Genomic DNA, 20518 nt, shown 5'->3' with positions numbered 1-20518 from the left:
AGAGCTCATCTTTTCCAACTTTTAATTGCGGGGCCTTCTGAAGAGGCCTTTGCTTCTACAATTTTAAGTCTCTCCGGTAACCACAAAGAAAAGCTAGTGATCTAGGCTTCCGTTTGCTTGCTTTTTAAATGATGGCTGAGATTCTCGGAGGGTTTATGACGGGCTCTTGAATTCTGTGCAATAATGCGCACTGACGTTGGCTGGAAATGCAGGCAGGCACCCCACTACCACATCGCAGTGATCCTGGACTTTGATATTTGGGCACGAGCTCATGGGTGGTGAGATGCCCTTGCATTTATTCCAGGTCACTCTTTTGGACTGACCCAATTTAAAAAAAACAAAAACAATAAAATAAAATAAAATAAAACAACCCTCGGGCTAAAACCACGAGCCATTAAAATCACGCAACTTGAAGGAAATTGATCTTCCTAGCTGACCTTACAGGTTGAAGAGTGACAAGTTTAGCAGCAATCGTAAAAGTCTTGACCATTGCTGTAGAGCAGGGGTGTCAAACTCAATGTCATTGAGGGCCGCATCGGAGCTGTGGTTGACCTTGGGGGAGAGGGGGGGGGGCGGACGGGCATGGCCAACTGGGTGGGCATGGCCAGCTTGATGCCACTCATGGGGCGTGGCCAACTGAGTGGGCGTGGCCAGCTTGACGTCACTCCCCAAACTGTTGGCATGTTTCCTCTTCGCACTGGGCAGACCAGGTTGAAGCTACCCTGGCCCGATGTTTCCTCTTCGCATTGGGAAGACTGGGCTGAAATGACCCAGGTAGACTGGGCCGAAGTGATAAGGGTAGATTGGGTTGAAACGACACGGGCCGGCAGCTTACATTTTCCAGGATGGGCCTGCGGGCCAGATTTGACCACCTTGCAGGCCGGATGCGGCCCATGGGCCTTGAGTTTGACAGTCCTGCTGTAGAGGAAACCCTGCAGGGCAACCGCCCGTAGATACAGAACATCAAATATTGTGGTATGATGGCTACTTCTTTGTAATGATGGCTTCCCACCAAAACCCTCCAAAGGCATTACATAGGATCTGCCAACATCTCAATGAACGTCTCCCTGCATCGTAGGATAGGACCTGAGGGCAAGCACAATACAAACCTGAATAATATCATGCTCTCCAATGTCTTTCCTTCAACCCCCGCCCCCCACCCCTCCCCGCCTCAAAAGCAACAGAAACCACATTCCCCCAAGGAAGAAAATGCCCAAATGTTGAGCATACTGAACCAAGAAGAAAACCCAAGACATGTCAAGCTTTCTTCCATAGGGCCGTTTCGTCACCAGACACCCAATGGTCTGGTATGACTTTTCTAGCAATGGGCTACAATCTACAACAGCTTTCCCCGGTCTGGGGTAGACAGTTAGGGGACTCTGGTTCCCACCTTTTCCTACATTGCAAGCGGGCATTCCATGGGAAGCCTGTCATTTCAGGTATCCAAGCCATGCCAAGAAATTCAGCAGTTAAAATGGCCTATAATCTGCAGTGCAATATTTAACGGTTTAGTGGGGTAGGGTTAAATTAAAGGCCAAGCTGAAGTGTCATATCTCTGGGAGGTTTCCTGTATGCATTTTGGACCCTTGCAATGTTCCCCCCCCACTCCTTTCCAATAGGCTGAAGTTTAGTCTGCCCCTCCCGGGATATAACTGAATCAGCTGACTTGCTTCCACTAGTTCTAGAAGAGGAAGCAACCAGGATGCCTTGTTCCCAGAAAAAGGAAGGACAACCAACCTCAGATCAAATGATCTGAGCCAGATGATGGGACAAATGGAACACCAGCAAATAGAACGGAAGAATCCTTTTGGATACCACCAGTCTGGGATGCTAATTTTACCAAATAAGTTGTTGGTCCCAAGAGTGTCCTAAACTGAAGTCCCTCCACTTACATTTCCTGCATTGGGTTGGGTTGGGTTGAGTTGGGCTTGTGTTGAGTTGTGTTGCGTTGAGTTGTGTTGGGGTTGGGGTTGGGTTGGATTGGTTTGAATTGGGCTGGGCTTGGGTTGGGTTGGGTTGGATTGAGTTGGGCTTGGGTTGGGGCTTGGGTTGGGTTGGGTTGAGTTGGGCTTGGGTTGGCCTTGGGCTTGGGCTGGGTTGGGTTAGGTTGGGCTTGGGTTGGCCTCTTTTCCTCTAATAAAATCTATGACCTAAGGAAGAGAATCTGTTGCATTTCAAAAGCCTGAAGTTATTCTAGCTTTTAGGGCAGGATCACCTCATCCATTTCTGAATAAAATACATTCCTTACAGCCCTTGGACTTTCCACTTGTTTACAAAATTCCCTGCCCAGAAGGCGCTTCTGGGTAGGAAGAACAGTTAGTTTGCTAGCAGCAGCGGGCTCCCACTGTGTGTAAAAGTGCACAAAGAAAGCTTCAGTTAGCCAAGCTTTTGCAACATCTGCACACTGGGTGCATAGAGTAGGTCTACATGGATCTCATCTCCTTTCATTCAGACCGGGTTGGGAAGAAAGCGGACTGTGCTTATGGAGCACCAGATGCTCTCCTCATGCCTCTACATGTTCAGTGTTAACATCAGCCAAGGGGAACTGACCTACATGCAGAAGTCTATATGGGCCAATCCTTGTTTAGAACCACCGTGCTGGAGTAGATATGATTGGAAGGAATATGGCTGATGACAAATTTGGAGATTTAGGGCTTTGGGAAAGGGCCGTTTCCTATGGGCTAACTCCTTTTTTTCCATATATCTGTTAATGTGCAAGAGGAATATTTGCAGAGTACTAAATTCATGTTGCCCCCGCCTCCCCCATGTACAATTGTTATGGGGTAATAAGGGACCCGGACCTGTATTTTCTAGGCAATGGCTTGGGTTCCAATTTTGTTTGGTTCCGATTCTCCCCAAATGATAGCTTAGGAGACCTTGACAACCCCCACCCCCGCCCCCCGACTCCTCTGTCAGTTTTACAAAACCAAACCCATGTTGCACTTTGGATTCCCATGCAGCTGAGATGGCACGATCCATCTCCATATCCTGCCATGGTACCCCTTCCTCTTGTTAGGGACAAACAAGACATGCCAACTCCATTGGAGACAATTCAGTAGTGCTATCAAAAAAAAATTAAAAAAAATAAAATAAAATTAAGTTTTAAAAATCCGGTCCATGAAATGCCACCCACACCGATGCACCACGAGCGATGCACGAGCGGTGGACTTTCAGTAAGAGAGAAGCTTGCAGGCCGCCAACTGCCTCCAAAACACACACAAGGTCATTGCCTCATCTAAGTTGCACAATTGCTCCAGAGACTTGGCTGGAAAGACAGGACTTCTTGGGTCCTCAATGGCAGGTTTTCATTCCTGATACATACGGGGACTCTTGAGGCCGGCAGTTGCACTCCTGCTGTTCCGGGTAGTCTATAAAGTCTGGAGCAGGAAGACCCGTGATCACCATTAATGATTTGTTCCAAATGGTAAAGGTAGGGCAGACAGGCAGGATGAAAGCAATCTCAAACGTATGGAGATGGAGCGAGTTGGCAGGATCGTAGAAGGAGAAGACATTGTTGTCATAGTCCAGGAGGACGCCCAAGCGCTTCATCTGGGGATGAACGTCAAGCAGCATCTCCTTGTTGTTATGCCGCACGACAAAGCTGTTGTTGCAGCGGGAGAAAACCCAAGAGGAGGAGTTCTTGCCGACCCACTCGTTCTTAGGGGCTGATTTGTAGGCAATGCCGATGGCGTACCTGGAAAAAGAGGAAGGGGACCAAAAGTCATTTATGGGAGATCAATTTAAATGAGGCAAAAAAATATAATGGAATGAACACCTGTAGTAGCAGAGTGGGAGGATGTGCCAACTCAGAGCCTTCCCGGAAAGCCCAGATCAAGAGAATATGCAGTCCCAAACTGGATGGGGCAGAGGGAAGAAAGCAGGAGTGCTATTCAGCAGGTTCTGACAGGTTCTGGAGAACTGGTAGCGGAAATTTTGAGTAATTCGGAGAACTGGCAAATACCACCTCTGGCTGGCCCCAGAGTGGGGTGGGAATGGAGATTTTGCAATATCCTTCCCCCCGGAGTGGGGTGGGAATGGGGATTTTGCAATATCCTTCCCCCCAGGAGTGGGGTGGGAATGGGGATTTTGCAATATCCTTCCCCCAGGAGTGGGGTGGGAATGGGGATTTTGCAATATCCTTCCCCCAGAGTGGGGTGGGCATTGGGATTTTGCAGTATCCTTCCCCTGGATTGGGAAGGGAATGGAGATTTTGCAGTATCCTTCCCCTGCCACGCCCACCAAGCTACACCCACCAAGCCACACCACACCCACCAAGCCACGTCCACAGAACTGGTAGTAAAAAAAATTGAGTTCCATCACTGGAAGAAAGTTCAGGGTACCCACACTAGAATTTCTCAGGATATATCTAGAAGACTATTGCTTTAGTCTGGCAAGATTCTGTCCATTAGGTACAATCAAATAAAGAATTGGTCTCAAATCTATTTCATTGCCTCCTCCCAGTGTTTGAGCCTGACACAAAAGACACCCTCCCTTAATCTGTCTGATAGAGTGACTTAAATTTTGGATGTCCACAGGGTTCAAACTTCATCCAACTAGACCACACCTTAGCCAACTTTATTTTAGTGTGCCTTCAAGTCAGTCTTGGCTCCTGGTAACTAAACAGAGCAATCCACGCAGTTTGTTAAGCAGAAGTAGTATGCCTTTGCCTACTTCTTCCCAGGGTTGACAGGAAGGACTGACCCTGAGTCACCCAGCTGGATTCATGGCCAAGGAGAGACTAGAATTCCCTGTCTCCCAGTTTCTAGTCCAGTGCAGTGGTGAAATCTGAACCAGTTTAATACTGCTTTGCTGGCTGTACATGCACACTGTGCGCAAACACGTGCTGTGTGCGCATGCACAGTGTGTCCCATGCACCAACTGCAAGGTGCATCCACTTGTGCAGTGGACGCCAAAAGAGGCATGGGGTAAGTAGAACAGCACGTGGGTATGTGTGTGTGTGTGTGATCAGCTGTGGCACGTGATCTGTGTGTACGCTCACACAGAGAGGGTCTTCTCAGGGTGCTGTCCGCCAAACATTGTCGGCTGGCGGCCCCCAGGGGGAGATCCTTCTCTGTGGGGGCCCCTACCCTCTGGAACGAACTTCCCCCTGGTCTACGCCAAATACCTGACCTTCGGACCTTTCGCCGCGAATTGAAAACGTATTTATTCATTCGCGCGGGGCTAGTTTAAATTTTGCTGTATTTTTAAATTTATATTCCATATTCCTAAATTTTATATGAATTTTAAATGGGTTTTTAGAATTTTAAATGTTTTAAAGTTTTCAGCCAATTGTGTAATAAGTTTTTTAATTTCGTTTTAATTGTATATTGTATTGTTTGCTTTTACTTTGGCTGTACACCGCCCTGAGTCCTTCGGGAGAAGGGCAGTGTAGAAATCTAATTAATAATAATCATCATCATCATCATCATCATCATCATCATCATCGTCATCTTTATTTTTTTTTTACTTCAGCCGAATAAGTTGTAAAAAAATGCTTTTAAAAGTTAAAAAAAAGGCCCTGATGATCACAGCTGAGCTGCTTGATTGTCAGATCCCCTTTTTTTAACTTTTAAAAACATTTTTTTACAACCTATTCAGGTGAATAGGTTGAAAAAAAAATGCTTTAAAAAGGTAAAAAAAAAGGGGGCTCAGATGATTGCGCGGCACAGCTATGAAGCATTTTTACTAACCGTTCTATTAAAAAAATGCTTAAAAAGTAAAAAAAAAAAAAGTTCTGACAATTGGGTGTCACTCACCTGATCGTCGGAACTTTTTTTTTTTTTACATTTTTTACTACCGGTTTGGCCAAACCGGACCGAACCAGGAGCATTTCACCCCTGATCCCTTTAGCCACTACATCAAACTGGCTCTCAGTTGCCTCTATGCTCGCTGCTGTTTCTTTGAGTCAAGTCTCTCGCTCACAGAATTATTTTGCAGATCATAGTGAGGAACATCCACCCTCGGTCAACCCTGACGCAAACCTGGCTGAGGCCATTTTAACAGAGTGGAAAGGGGGGTGGGGGAAATAGACAGCTGGGGTTTTCTGTTCAAAATAAAAAGTTTTCCTGTGGGAACCAAGGACATTTCTACAGGTGGCGGGGAAGAGGAGTAAAGTAACCATGCCACCGGCAGGCAATTGTATTGGACAATGTGACTGATGCCTGGGGAGGGGGAAAAGGGGAACTTTCATTTTGTAGTTACCATATTTTTCAGACTATAAGACGCATCTAGATTTTGAAGAGGAAAACAAGGGAAAAAAATAATTTTTGACCTCCGTGCGTCAAAATAATTTTTGCCCTCCCCAGCCCCCAAGAGCACTCTGCCAGCCTCCAAAACCTTCCACACGTCCTGTTTTTGTGAAAAACGGGCCAGTTTTTGATGAAAACAGGATGCGTGGGGTTTTTTTTGGGGAGGCCAAAAACAGGGCCGTATTCGGTCTATAAGGTGCACCAACATTTCCACCCCCTTTTTGGGGGGGGGTTGCATCTTATAGTCTGAAAAATACAGCAGGTGAAAACAGTGGGAACTTTCAGCATCAGTTTTCACCAATTATGCCAATATGACGTATCCTATAAATTGCTCTTTGAGGAATCTACCTGCCTCGGAATTGTGCTTTCAATGGGTGCATTACTTGGAACGCTGACACCCTCACTTTATGGGCATAAAAATGACCAGAGCAAATCAATCGTGGAAGCAAAACCTACATTTACTTCCCCCAGACTTTTAAAGTACCCAACACAATTTTTGCGCGGCTTTGAATTTCTCCTTCTACAGCCCTTTTGCGTCGTGAGGATGGCTTCAAAGTTCCTGCATTAGTTCTGCGTTAGTTGTTTGGCAAGGTGCCGTGGGAATTTCTACATCGATCAAACAAAATGAAGTACGGTTTTCTATGCACATAGAGGTAGAGGCGTGTCTGTGTGTGTTGTGTGTAAGTGTGTGTGTGTGTTTGTGTGTGTGTGTGTGTGTGTGTGTGTGTGTGTGTCGAGGGAGGGAGGGAGGGAGGGAGGGAAGGAAGGAGAGCAGAGAATTCTCCCATCACAAAAAAGTAATTGCCCAGCTATGCCCATCAACCTCTGGTTGTTGTTAAAGCAGGTGTGTAGAATTCCTAATTTCATGCTGCGTCAAATGCAAATGATGGGAGAACGGTGAAGTGTTCTCTCCTATTTCACAGTCCAGCTATTATGATGGTACATTTCACTCTCTTTAGCTCTTGCCTTGGTAAGTTGGGTCTTTCTTTAGAGGATCCCTCCCCTTCCCCGGCACAGAAGCTCCTCCTACCTTTCTCATCCACTGCATACAACAGGTGAAGCAGAAAAAGGCTGTATTTCTATAACAGACAGCCTATGATGGGGGTGTCAAATGCAAGGCCCGCGGGCTGGATCCGGGCTGCGATATGGTTGGATCCACCCCACAGGGCCGTCCTGGAAAATGTAAGGGTCCAGCCCGCATCGCTTCAGCCCAGTCCACCCAATGTGGCTTCGGCCCGGTCTACCCAGTGCGAAGAGGAAACATGCCAGCAGTTTGGGGAATGGCATCAAGCTGGCCACGCCCACCTATTCAGCCACGGCCATCTGCCCCACCCCCACCCCCAGTCAGCCACAGCCCTGATGCGGCCTTCAATGAAAGTGAGTTTGACACCCTGGCCTACAAAATTGGGATTTTGTTGTGAGAGATCTTTCGGGTGGAGACAAGACTCCGCCTCTTTGCTCTTCCCTGCAGTCTCTCCTTCAGAATCCTCTTGTTTAGACACGTACTTGGTTTCCTGATGTCCAAGCCTTCACAAACCTGGTTCTAGCATCTGTGAGACCTTTTAAATCTTGCAGCTGTCAGGCCTGGAAGCCATCTTTTGCATTGGGCCTTCAGGCCTGCCGCATTTCCTACTGTGGGAAACTGGGAGAGGGGATTGTATGGAGCCAGGGTGATATACAGTCATAATAACATTCCTTTCTCAGAGAGTCAAGGACATCTTGCCCTGTACCTGGAGGAGTGTGACAGGGAGGCATCTCCAGTTGGGACGGTGCATTAATCGGACCATGGGATGGACTTGTGGGTGCTGGGCGGGGATTTGAGTTTTCCTTTGGGTTTCAAAAGCTTTCAGGTTCTATCCGATTCAGGTGAATTGATAGCAGCAGCTGTGGGAGGCTCTGCCCACTCACCTGGATGTCATTACGTCCCGTTTTTGACACTGCAGAGCTGGCAGCGGAGTCGGACAGTGATGAGGCTGAGGAAGAACATGGGCCAGTCCTGGAGGCTGGGGAAGGCCTGGATGAGGTCTCTGCATCGGAGGCAGAGATGGGGCCAGGGCCATCTGGGAGTGATGTGCGGACTCCGGAGCCTCCAGAGGCTGACAGTAGTGAGGCACAGGAACAGGAGGAGCCTGTTCCTAATGCACACATGAGAAGAGCTGCCAGAAGGCAAGAGCAGCTCAAGCAAAGAGGACGACTCAGGAGGAGGGCCAAGAGATGATTGGCCCCTCCCGAGGCTTAAAAGATCAACAACAGCTCTTGGGCTCTTTGTTGGAAAACAACGTTGATAGACTTACTTCTTGTCTTGCTGCATTTATTTCTTGTTAGTGTCTTCTGCTTCTAAACATTTTCCAAGGAAAGCCTTTGGCAGTTTGCCTAATTAGACCAAGGTTGGTGATAAGACTGAAGAATTTGCTTTGATTTAGTTTGGACTACGCTGAGAATGAGTTAATTCTCAGCTGTTCTAATTAAGTCTATTTGTTTTCGAACTGATTACGTCTAATACTACCAAGTTGGGGCTGGGTCAGAACACAACTACTACTACAGTAACAAGAGAATTTCAAACCCTGAATGTCCAAAAGAATCCCAAAGGTCTGTTTTGTTTTGTTTTTAAAAAAACAAGCTCACCACCAAAAATGGAGTTACCACTTCTCGGCATTTAGTAAAAGTTTTGTGTTTATCGAGTCCTTTTCTAAGCTTTGCTTTGCAAAGCAAAGTAGCTCAACCTTTGATCCGCCATTCTGCTCTTCTAACGAAAGAGACTAATCTTCCCTAATAACACGGTGAAAACATAAGGAAAGGCCCGAGGAACTGATAAAAGTATTTTCACAGACACCTGAGTTGAAATAACTTCCCGTGGGCCCTCAAAACAACCTTCCCTTTAAACCGAAGTCCATGGTTTTGTAGGAGGAGGACAAAAGAAGAATGGAGATTGGCTTAGAGAAGGGCAACCACAGCTACTGCATGCAGGAGATGGAGGTGGGTGGGTAGCTGATGACATTTCAATTGCAACCACCGAAAGCTGCAGGTCCCCGCTGTGCCTTTGATCAGTGCATTTCTGTATGACACACACCCGAGGGCCGCTTTGAACCTCAGCCGTAGCCCAGCTCAATTATTCCTGCCCTCCTTCCCTGCAGCGCAGAGTGAGTGGGTGCATTGCTCATGAACCTTGGGAAGAGTATATACAGCCTGTGTGCCGCTCCTGCTGCCAGGGCGTATTTTTAAATGAAGCCCTCCAGCGGAAGAGGCTGAATGGAAATGGCTCTCAGTGAAACACGGGTTTCCCCCCAAAAAATAATAATAAATAGAGAAAGCAGCTCTTCCTGAAAAACTACTGAGCAGTGAAATCTCTAATTCTGTTGTGGCGGGACAGATTCTTCCTGTTACTCTACTGGGCAAGGGTTCAAGAGCGTCCTTTTCTCCTTAAAAACTTGGTAAAAGGATAGGGATGCAGTGGCTCAGTGGATAAGATGTACAGTTGTCAATTGAAAGGTTGGCAGTTCGGAGGTTCGAATCCCTAGAGCCGCATAACAGGGTGAGCTCCTGTTATTTATCCCAGCTTCTGCCAACCTAGCAGTTTGAAAGCATATAAAAAATGCAAGTAGAAAAATAGGGACCACCTTCGGTAGGAAGGGAACAGTGTTCCGTGCGCCTTTGGTGTTGAGTCATGCTGGCCACATGACCATGGAGATGTCTTCGGACAGCGGTGGTTCTTTGGCTTTGAAATGGAGCTGAGTACCACCCCCTAGAGTCGGGAACGACTAGCACATATGTGTGAGGAGAACCTTTACGAGGATATTGGCTCTCAAAGGATGGTGGTGAACTATCCTTAAATTCAGGTGCCCAGGAAGGCCTACAGCAGGCATCTGCAAACTTGGTTCTTTTAAGACTCTGGAAGTTGAAGTCCACAAGTCTTAAAAGAGCCAAATTTGCAGACCCCTGGCCTATAGGAAAAAGAGCTCTTGGTTGCCCAGTTCAAGAGAAGCGCTCAACAGCACTTCCTTTCGTATCATCCAGCTTCTAGGCACAGCCATCCTGTTATAAAACAGCTTAGATTCCAAGGATGCCACTTTCATAGCAAAATAACAGAGATGGAAGGGACCTTGGAGGTCTTCTAGTCCAACCTCTTGCTCAAGCAGGAGATCCTATACCAGGAGTCAGCAACCTTAAACACTCAAAGAGCCACAAAGGTCCTAACCCGAAGCCTCCCATTCAATTCTGGAGCCGACCGGAAGTCCGGCTCCCCCACCATAGAGTCTCCTCCTAGTGTGGTGTCCTTTTTCCTCTACCTGTCCTAACTGAAAGCCCTATCAATTGTGGAGCTGACTGGAAAATCCACCCCTTGCCATAGAGTCTCTTCCTGGTGCGCCGTGCTTTTCCTCCCCATAACTAGAAGGTCCTCTCAAAATTGTGGCAGCGACAGGGAGCTGCAGCAGAAGGATGAAAGAGCCACATGCGGCTCCAGAGCTGCAGGTTGCTGACCCCTGCCCTATACCATTTCAGATAAATGGTTGTCCAGTGTCTTCTTCAAACCTCCAGTGTTGGAGACTCATAACTTCTGGAGGCAAGTCATTCCACTGATTAATTGTTCTCAACAATTAGGAAATTCCTTCTTAGTCCTACGTTGGTTCTTTCCTTGATTAGTTTTGCTTCTTGTTCTGCCTTCTGGTGCTTTGGAGAATAGGTTGACCCCCTCTTCTTTGAGGCATCCCTTCAAATATTGGACCACTGCTATTACGTCACCCCTGGTCCTTCTTTTCACCAGACTAGACTCACCCAATTTCTGTAATTGTTCTTCACATGTTTTAGATATTTTAGATGTTTTATGTTTAACCTTGGCAAAGTTTAAGACTTCAGAAAGGGGCACAGCTTTTATCCTGAACCAGCAACCAGCAGGTAAGGAGTTAAAGAATCTCCAGCTTCCTTGAGGCCTTTGTGGTCAAAGGCCAATACTAAAACAACAGCTTCTTCAAAGTTAAACTACAGTAGCCTACCCTTCCATACAAAGAGCTCTCCATGGTCCTGAAATAATCTGGCTCTGCAGGTGTCTACTGTATAAATCCGATGTCATTTCTCAAGGGTTATTTACACCACATATTGAACCATAAAGTAGCCAACTCCATTTTAGCCTAGTGTAGAGTTAATTTGGTTTATCATGACTAAACCCATCATACAAACATCATTACTGAGTAGACTCAATAGCTGGAGGAGAGAGTCAACTAATTGAGGTTTTCCTCCAAAACCTTAACTGTGGGGCTGTCTGGCCCCATGAGAAACCCCCCCTCCCCCCACACATCTACATGACCAACTGTTAACCCCGCCCCCATCTTGGATTTTTCAACCTTTATAATTTTAAGATGTGTTAATATTAATTTATTTTGATTTTAATGTTAATTTTATTGATTATGTTGAACACCAAGCTCAAAAATACCCAAAAATATGGGTAGTTAAGAAATATGATAAATAAATAAATAAATAAATAAATAAATAAATAAATAAATGAATGAATGGATGGATGGACGGAGGGACGGACGGACGGACAGACAGACAGACAGACAGACAGATAGATGACACATAAAAGATAGAGAGAGATAGATAGATAGATAGATAGATAGATAGATAGATAGATAGATAGATAGATAGATGGATGGATGGATGGATGGATGGATGGATGGATGGATGGATGGATGGATAGATAGAAGATAGATAGATAGATAGATAGACAGACAGACAGATAGATAGATGACACATAGAAAGATAGAGATAGATAGATAGATAGATAGATAGATAGATAGATAGATAGATAGATAGATAGATAGATAGATAGATAGATAGATAGATGTAGGTAGGTAGGTAGGTAGGTAGGTAGGTAGGTAGGTAGATAGATAGATGATACAGAGAGAGAGAGAGAGAGAGAGAAAGAGAGAGAGAGAGAGAGATGATGGATGGATGGATGGATAGATAGATAGATAGATAGATAGATAGATAGATAGATAGATAGATAGATAGATAGATAGATAGATAGAATGAATAATAGATGATAGATGATAGAGAGATAGATGATAGATGATTAGATAGACAGATAAGATAGATAATAGCTAGATAGCTAGATGAAAGATGGTAGATGATAGAAGATAAATAGATAGATAGATAGATAGATAGATATAGATAGATATAGAGATACTCAAATCATCCACAGCTAAAGTAACAAGAGTCCCGTGGCCTCCGAAATGCTAGTCAAATGTTTTCTCTTGTCAGCTTTCATGGTCACAGCCCACCTGAGGAAGCCTCCAAATGTAGCATATCTTCTAACACAGCATTCCCCAACCTTTCCGGATTGGCAGCCCAGTGCAGGGGGAGGAGGGGGGAAGAGGGGAATGGCATTGTGCCAGAGACAGGCACCTGTGCCTGCATGCACACAGCTGCAATTGTGGGTGGGGCTGTAAGGGCGGGCACCTGCGTGAGTGGGGCTGCCCACTGCTCACATGAGTCAGGCTGCACGCATGTGCGCCAGTCTGCTGCTCACATGGCCCTGTTGCAAATAGGCCACAGCCTGATAATGGGCTGCGGCTCACAGGTTGTGGACCCCTCTTCTAACATTGGGGCAGGGATGGGTTGCTGGGGGTTTGCAGGTGTTCTAGCTAAGATTCTGTGCAGTTCAAAGAACCCCCAAAGCCCACTCCTGGCTGGCCTTGCCCACCCCGCCCCTCCCCTCCCAGGAGTTCCCACGCGGCCTGTTTTGGATGCAGGTAAGTGCATGGCATGTGGGGAGGCTCAGGGAGGGCAAAAAACAGGCCTACCAGAAATTCGGGAAGGCCAGAAACAGGCCCACTTCCATAGGGCCTCCGGAGCCTGGGTATGCTGTTTTTGCCCTCCCCGAGGCTCGAGGAAAGCCTCCAGATCCTGGGGAGGGCAAAAATGCCCCCTCCCCCCGGCCATGGTGCAGGAGGCCGACGAGAACCCCTTGCTAAAATTTTTGAAGCCCACCCCTGCATTTGGGTGATATAAAACAAAGGTACCACTGGATCAGTGGTGGGACTCAAATAATTTAACAACCGGTTCTCTGCCCTAATGATTTCTTCCAACAACCAGTTTGCCAAACTGCTCAGAGAGTTAACAACCGGTTCTCCCGAAGTGGTGCGAACTGGCTGAATCTCACCACTGCACTGGATCTACCACTGATGACTTTGAACCTCTTGCATTGCACTGGTTTTGTGTACTCTTTTGAATCACCTCTTATGATGGGGGAAAGGAGAGAATACAGAACCTCAGCCTCTCTATCAGGGGTGATACGCTCCTAGTTTGGACCGGATTGCCCGATCCGGTAGCGATGGCGGCGGGTGGTTCGGATAACCGGTAGCAAAAATCCCTGCCCCCCTCCATGTCCAGCTGAGCCGCGCAATCAACAGAGGTTTTTTTTTTTAACTTTTAAAAGCGTTTTTTCTTCGGCCGAAAAAATGCTTTTAAAAGTAAAAAAAAAAAAGCCTCTGATGATCGCAGGGCTCAGCTGGGATCGTCAGAGGCTTTTAAAACCTCTTCAGCTGAAGAGGTTGTATGAAAAATGCTTTTAAAAGGCTCCTCTGATGATCCCAGCTGAGTTGCCTGATTGTCAGAGGCTTTTTTTTTTCGTTTAAAGGCAAAAAAAAATGCTTCTAAAAGAAAAGAAAAGCCTCTGACGATCAGGTAACTCAGCTGGGATCGTCAGAGGCTTTTAAAAGCATTTTTTTACAACCTCTTCGGAGGTTGTAGAAAAAATGCTTTTAAAAGTAAAAAAAAAAAAAGTTGGCCACGCCCACCCAGTCACATTACCCTCCCCACCAAACCACGCCCACAGAACCGGTAGTAACAATTTTTACATCTCACCACTGCCCTCCACACAACCCATTAGGGGAGCCCATTCTTACCCAACACGGCCCACTTACCAGGTGGAGGTTCCTAGAGTCACCTCCCAGTAATGGCAGCCACTGTCAATGAACACATTCCCCGTGACCCCATAGCAGCCTGTTCCACTGAACCTCTCGGGGGTGTGGCTCTTTTTCAGGGAGCTCTCGTCTTTCTCCATCTGAAGTCCATCGTTGGAAATCTTCAGCTTCTTGTGAGCCATTTTAGGGTCCAACTTGAAAGGCTGGCCTGCAGGAACAGAAAGCAAAGATTGAAAGTTAACCCAATCCAAATCATTTATTCTCCACACACACACACACACACACCCAAAAAAAGTTTCCCAGCTTCCTGGGCAAACTATTTGTCGTTTCACTTCTGTAAAGGAGCCTGATTTCTTAACAATAACAGTAATAATTAAACCAACATACAGAAATAGGCATTACATAAATAAGCCCTCTCGCCACCAAAGTCCAGCTGGACAAATTCCATGTTAACTATTTTGCAGGGGCTGCCACAGAGAAGTGGGAGTTGGGCTGTTCTCCAGAGCACCTGAGGGTAGAACAAGAAGCAATGGGTGGAAACTGATCAAAGAAAGAAGCAACTTAGAACTAAGGAGAAATTTCCTGACAGTTAGAACAATTAATAAGTGGAACGACTTGCCTTCAGAAGTTGTGAATGCTCCAACACTGGAAATTTTTAAGAAAATGTTGGATAACCATCTGACTGAGATGGTGTAGGGTTTCCTGCCTGGGCAGGGGGTTGGACTAGAAGGCCTCCAAGGTCCCTTCCAACTCTGATGTTATGTTATGTTATGTTATGTTAAGAAGGGGTTTATTTATTTATTTTTATTTTATTTTATTTATTTATTTATTTGTCAATCATATACTGTATAAGATAATAGGTAAAAGTATAAACATGATTTAGATACATGAAAAGAGTAAACAAAAAGGAATATTAGGACAAGGATGGTAGGCACATCGGTGCGCTTATGCACACCCCTTACAGACCTCTTAGGAATGGGGTGAGGACAACAGTAGACAGTCTAAGGTTAAAGTTTGGGGGGTTTGGGGAAGAAACCACAGAGTCAGATAGTGCATTGACCACTCTGTTGCTGAAGTCGTATTTTCTGCAATTGAGTTTGGAGCAGTTTATCTTGAGTTTGTATCTATTATTTGCTCATGTATTGTTGTGGTTGAAGCTGAAGTAGCGATTGACAGGTAGGACGTTGTGGTAGATAATTTTATGTACTATGCTTGGGTCAGACTGAAGTCTGCGTAGTTCTAAGTTGCCTAAGCCCAAAATTTGGAGTCTGGTGGCATAAGGTATTTTATTGCGAGCAGAAGAGTGGAGGACTCTTCTTGTGAAATATTTCTGGACTCTCTCGATTATATTTATGTCCGATATGCAGTGCAGGTTCCGGACAGATGAACTGTATTCAAGAATTGGTCTAGCAAATGTTTTGTATGTTCTAGTTAGTAGTAGTTAGTTTAAGTGAGCATTAGAGGGCAGGAAGTTTCCTAATACTTACTTTCTATCATCAGGAATACAGTCATTTCCGAGAAACAAATCAGAGATATAATATGGTATGTAAAGGTAGTAACAGAGTTTATTTTCCTGGACTCCAAGGTCACCAAAGATGGGGACCACAGCCATGAAATTAAAAACGCTTGCTCTTGGGGAGGAAAGCTATGGCAAATCTAGACAGCTTAGTAAAAAGCAGAGACATCACCCTGACAACAAAAGTGCATATAGTCAAGGCAATGGTTTTCCCAGTTGCAATGTATGGCTGTGAAAGTTGGACCATAAGGAAGGCTGAGCACCAAAGAATTGAACTCTGGTGCTGGAGAAGACTCCTGCGAGTCCCTTGGACTGCAAGGCGATCAAACCCATCAGTCCTAGAGGAGATCAACCCTGATTTCAACCCTTTAGAAAGCCAGATCCTGAAGATGAAACTCAAATACTTTGGCCACCTAATGAGAAGGAAGGACTCCCTGGAGAAGAGCCTAATGCTGGGAAAGATTGAGGGCAAAAGAAGAAGGGGACGACAGAGAACAAAGTAGCTGGATGGAGTCACTGAAGCAGTCGGCGTGATCTTAAATGGACTCCAGGGGATGGTAGAGGACAGGAAGGCCTGGAGGATCGTTGTCCAGAGGGTCACGATGAGTCAGATGCGATTGCAACTAACAACAACAACAAATGTAAATGTGCATTATGAGAATATTGTTTTACAGGTAGTCCCTAATTTATGACCTCAATTGGGACTGGAATTTCTGTTGCTACGTGATGCAGTTGCTAAGTTATGTGAACAGACCCAATTTTACAGCCATTTCTACTGTGGTCAGCAAATCGTAGCTTTTCCAATTGATGTTGCTTGTTGGAAACCAGCTGAGGAGGTTGCCAATCGTGATCACATGACCTCAGGGGATTGCAACCCATTGTAAAGAAGAGCCGGTTGCAACTTTTATAATATATTTGTTCTGCTTGGCATTTCGGCAATGCTAAATATTTAATAAATATCCTTTTAAAAAAAACAACCCAGGTATCAAAATCTGCCTTTGCATTTTTCCAAATTTTGGTTCTTCTGCAAAACAGGCTTCTGTTTTTCTACCATGTTTCTCAGGATGCTTTAGAATTCCTTCAGGAGAAATTCTTTCAGGTTTTATGTTGTAATGTGCAATGGATCCGCAATGGCTTTTTTTGTGGGTGTGTTTTAATTACAGCTCTCAATGTAGCATTTTGCTGTTTGGTACCTTCCAGTTTTTATTTTTATTTTCTCCTCAGATTCCGAGGGTGAATACAGGTAGCCCCTCAATTTACGACCACAATTGAGCCCAAAATGAGCGAGTTGCTTGCCACAGTTGTTATTAACACGGTTGTTAGGTGAATCTGGCTGCCCATTGACTTTGTTTGTCAGAAAGTCTTAAAAGGGGATCACATGACCCCGGGACATTGCAACCCATCATAAATAGGAGTCGGCTGCCAGTGTTTGAATTTTGATCACGTGACCCTGCGGATGCTGCAATGGTCATAAGTGTGAAAAACGGTCATGAGTCACTTTTTTCAGTGCTATTGTAACTTCAAACAGTCACTAAACAAACGATCCCTGGCCTGCTCTCAAGTTGCCATTGGCAAGGGGGATGGGAAAATGGCGAAGCAGCATGGCAGCCAAAAACAAAAGCACAATCCAGACATATCTCTCTCAAGGCTGTCTCCCAGGATTACCCAAAGCGGCTGGAGGGGAGTGATCTCTACAACCCGTGAAATTGCTCCGTTGGCGAATGTGACATGATGACACATCCTGGGGGGAGGGGGAAAACAGGGTCAAGACTGGGTCGTAAATTACATGGGGTCAGAGTTGGCTTCACTTGGAACATGCCGACATGAAACTCCTAATAAATGACTGGATTTCTTTTGAAGCTTGGCTCGAGGCTCATGATTTAATTAGGGCATCCATCGGAACCCTGACATCAAGGCCTCTTGAATTCCTCCAAAAAGGTTGGAAATGATTCTGTTAAACCATCCAGAAAAAATGTTTTCATGAGACTCTGTGGCATATTGGAAAAACAAATTACTCCAGAAGAACCCACAATGGCACAAGAAAACTCTCGGGTCATCTGCATCGCTAGAAGGACGCTGATACCAAGATTTATATTTCTGATGTCACCAGTTTTTCTTATGGATGTGTTTCTAAACTGGTACGTATCCTTGCTTGCAACATGCAATTAAAAGGAACTTAACTCTGCAAGCAACCCTTTGAGATTTCAACAGAAATGGTCCCACTGGAAACTGGGCTTAATTTCCCAATTAACTATCATGCCTTGTATTCTAGATCAGCTCAAAGACAACCCAGATGAAGTTTTGAAGAGGCAGAAATGGAAGAATAACATCTTGCAAAGCAGGAAAGACAATAATAAAATCTAATTCTGTGCAGCCTTTATTCTGTGTTCGCATTAATGTGAATTTTTCAGGCGTACTGTAGGGGAAAGCTAACTCCACTTAAGTGCTGGTATAATAATCTGCTAGAGGTGCAAAAAAAATCTGTATATTGTTTAGTCTTTCTCCCAACAGCCACAGCCAACGGCAGTCTTTACACACTGCAAAAACCCTGTTATTACATTTTATAGGAAAACATGCCCTCGTGGCTTCACAATCTTTTTTCCACCACTGATGGACGGTTGGATTTGAGGGCCGTCTCCACACATGCAGTGGTGGGATTCAGCCGGTTTGGACTGGTTCGGGCGAACCAGATGCTAATTTTATATCTGGTTCGTTGAACCGGTAGTTTCAAGGAGTGGCTAGCCCCGCCCACCACGCACTGCCCCTCCCTCTCCATGCAGCCTGTTTTGGATGCCAGGTAAGTGCAGCACCTGCACGGAGGCTCTGGGAGGGCGAAAAATGGGTCTCCCGGAAGTTCTGGAAGTCCAGAAATGGGCCAATTTTCAGCCTCTGGGGGGCCTCCGGAGCCCAGGAAGGTCCATTTTCACCCTCCCAGAGGCTCAAAGAAAGTCTCCAAAACCTGGGGAGGGTGAAAACACCCCACCACCACTATGGTGCAGGAGGCCGAGTAGGCCAAGGCCCCATGGCCACGCCCACCCAACAACCAGGCAGAGAACCGGTTGATCAAATTTTTGAATCTCACCCCTGCTCACATGGATGGGGCTCTGGCTGCAGACACCAATCAAAAGCTGAAAATCAGTTTTGTTCCATGCTGACGATGAAATGGTGATGGAAATACAACCTCTTGTGGTCCGTCATCAGTCAACAGTGCTGGTGGCGGAATTGGACAGTGATGAGGTGGAGGCGAGGCCAGGGCCATCGAGAAAAGGGGTGTGGACTCCAGAGCCTCCAGGGCCTGAGAGTAGTGAGAGTGAGGTGCGGACTCCAGAGCCTCCAGAAGCCGAGAGTAGCGAGGAGGAGGAGGAACAGGGAGAGCCTGTCCCTAATGCCCGAATGAGAAGAGCTGCCAAGAGGCAGGAGCAGCTCAAGCAGAGAGGTCACCTCAGGGGTAGAGCCAAGAGATAATTGGCCCCTCCCATAAGGTTTAAAAGGAGACCAGCATCGGTGTCTCAGTTTGCCGGAAAACAACATTGGAGCTGCGCTCGTCCCATTCTCTGCTCTGGATGTTTCTCTGAAAAGACCTTGGCAGCTCTCCATTCTCTGCTCGAGATGCTTATCTGCAAAGGACTTTGGCAATTATCTAAATTGGACCAGGTTGGAAATAATGACAGACTGTTTTGTGGGAGAAGCCTTTGCTTTCTTTTGAGTTTCATAATGCTGGGAATGGGTCAATTCCCAGCTGCTTGAATAAAGTTTATTTTCATTAAGGACTGCGTTTGTTGCTACCTGCTCGAGTCTGCGTCACAACACAACCTTCGTTCATCACAGCGCACGATTCCCAAGACTGGGAAAACTCGAGGTAGCCCGGGGAGATCCTTTCCTCCTCCTCTAAGCTGTCCATCATTGTCTGATGTTACTTAACTGCATCAACGGCGCAATCTCTATTGAATCATCAAAGTCCAGATAGATCTATAATCTGTGCAAGGAATTCTTAGATATGCTGCTATGTTTTCTCAACGGTACAAGAATTTTTGCATCGTTGTTGATAGAAGGAAGTACAGAGAACTGAAATCCACTGTCAATCAGCTTATCGTGGACATCAAGAGAGCTTTGAAAGCCAATTCTATGCTGTTCGATACAGGCTGAGCAGAACCATTGTCAACAGATGTAACAAGCTGTATTCACTTTGTGCTTCCACTTATGAAAAGCTGGAAGCTGCTGGTATGTTATTTTTTGCAGAACGATCCCTTCCGAATACATGGCCTGGCGCCATGATTTATTTCGCACAATGAAAGAGGCAAGGGAAGGGGGAAGAATTGGTGTCGGTTGTAATTAAATAATTGCAAGCAACCACACGGCAAGCATTAATGGCCATAAACTGCAATAACTCAACAGGGGCCATCTGTCTGCCAGGGGACAGTCAACAGAGGCATAGTTCAAGCATGAATTTCCTGGAGGAGCATCTGAACAGCTACTGCTGTGAAAGGAAGACAAGGCTTGATAGATTTGGCATAGATTTTGGAAGGAACCTTGCAATCTATCTAGATCAGGGATGTCAAACTCAAGCAGAGGTGGGTTTCAGCAGGTTCTGACCAGTTCTGGAGAACCGGTAGCGGAAATTTTGAGTAGTTCAGAGAACCGGTAAATACAGCCTGTGACTGGCCCTGCCCCCATCTATTCTCTGCCTCCCAAGTCCAAGCTGATCGGGAGGAAATGGGGATTTTGCAATAACCTTCCCCTGGATTGGGGAGGGAATGGAAATTTTAAAATATCCTTCCCCCGCCACGCCCACCAAGCCATGCCCACAGAACTGGTAGTAAAAAAATTTGAATGTC

The 20518-nt window shown here is 45.9% G+C and overlaps 1 protein-coding gene across 4 annotated transcripts in view; it reads right to left on the bottom strand.

Annotated features, from left to right (window-relative positions):
* Positions 1–2025: 2025 nt before the first annotated feature.
* MID2 (midline 2) overlaps positions 2026–20518 on the bottom strand; it is a 231955-nt gene continuing 213462 nt past the window's right edge. For 3 of the 4 annotated variants that reach the window (XM_058196559.1, XM_058196560.1, XM_058196561.1), the window contains exons 9-10: positions 14168–14375; positions 2026–3694 (exon numbers count right to left, since the gene is read on the bottom strand). In XM_058196559.1, the coding sequence (XP_058052542.1) occupies positions 3292–3694; positions 14168–14375 (611 nt within the window). In that variant the 3' untranslated portion in view covers positions 2026–3291. Of the gene's footprint in view, positions 3695–14163; positions 14376–20518 lie in introns of those variants that run through there. The other variant, XM_058196562.1, reaches the window with a different exon arrangement.

This window comes from Ahaetulla prasina, chromosome 11 (genome assembly GCF_028640845.1).
Source record: "Ahaetulla prasina isolate Xishuangbanna chromosome 11, ASM2864084v1, whole genome shotgun sequence".
Classification (NCBI taxonomy): Eukaryota; Metazoa; Chordata; class Lepidosauria; order Squamata; family Colubridae; genus Ahaetulla; species Ahaetulla prasina.
The sequence above is the reverse complement of the archived record's forward strand: the minus strand, read 5'-3'. Positions and strand labels throughout refer to the sequence as shown.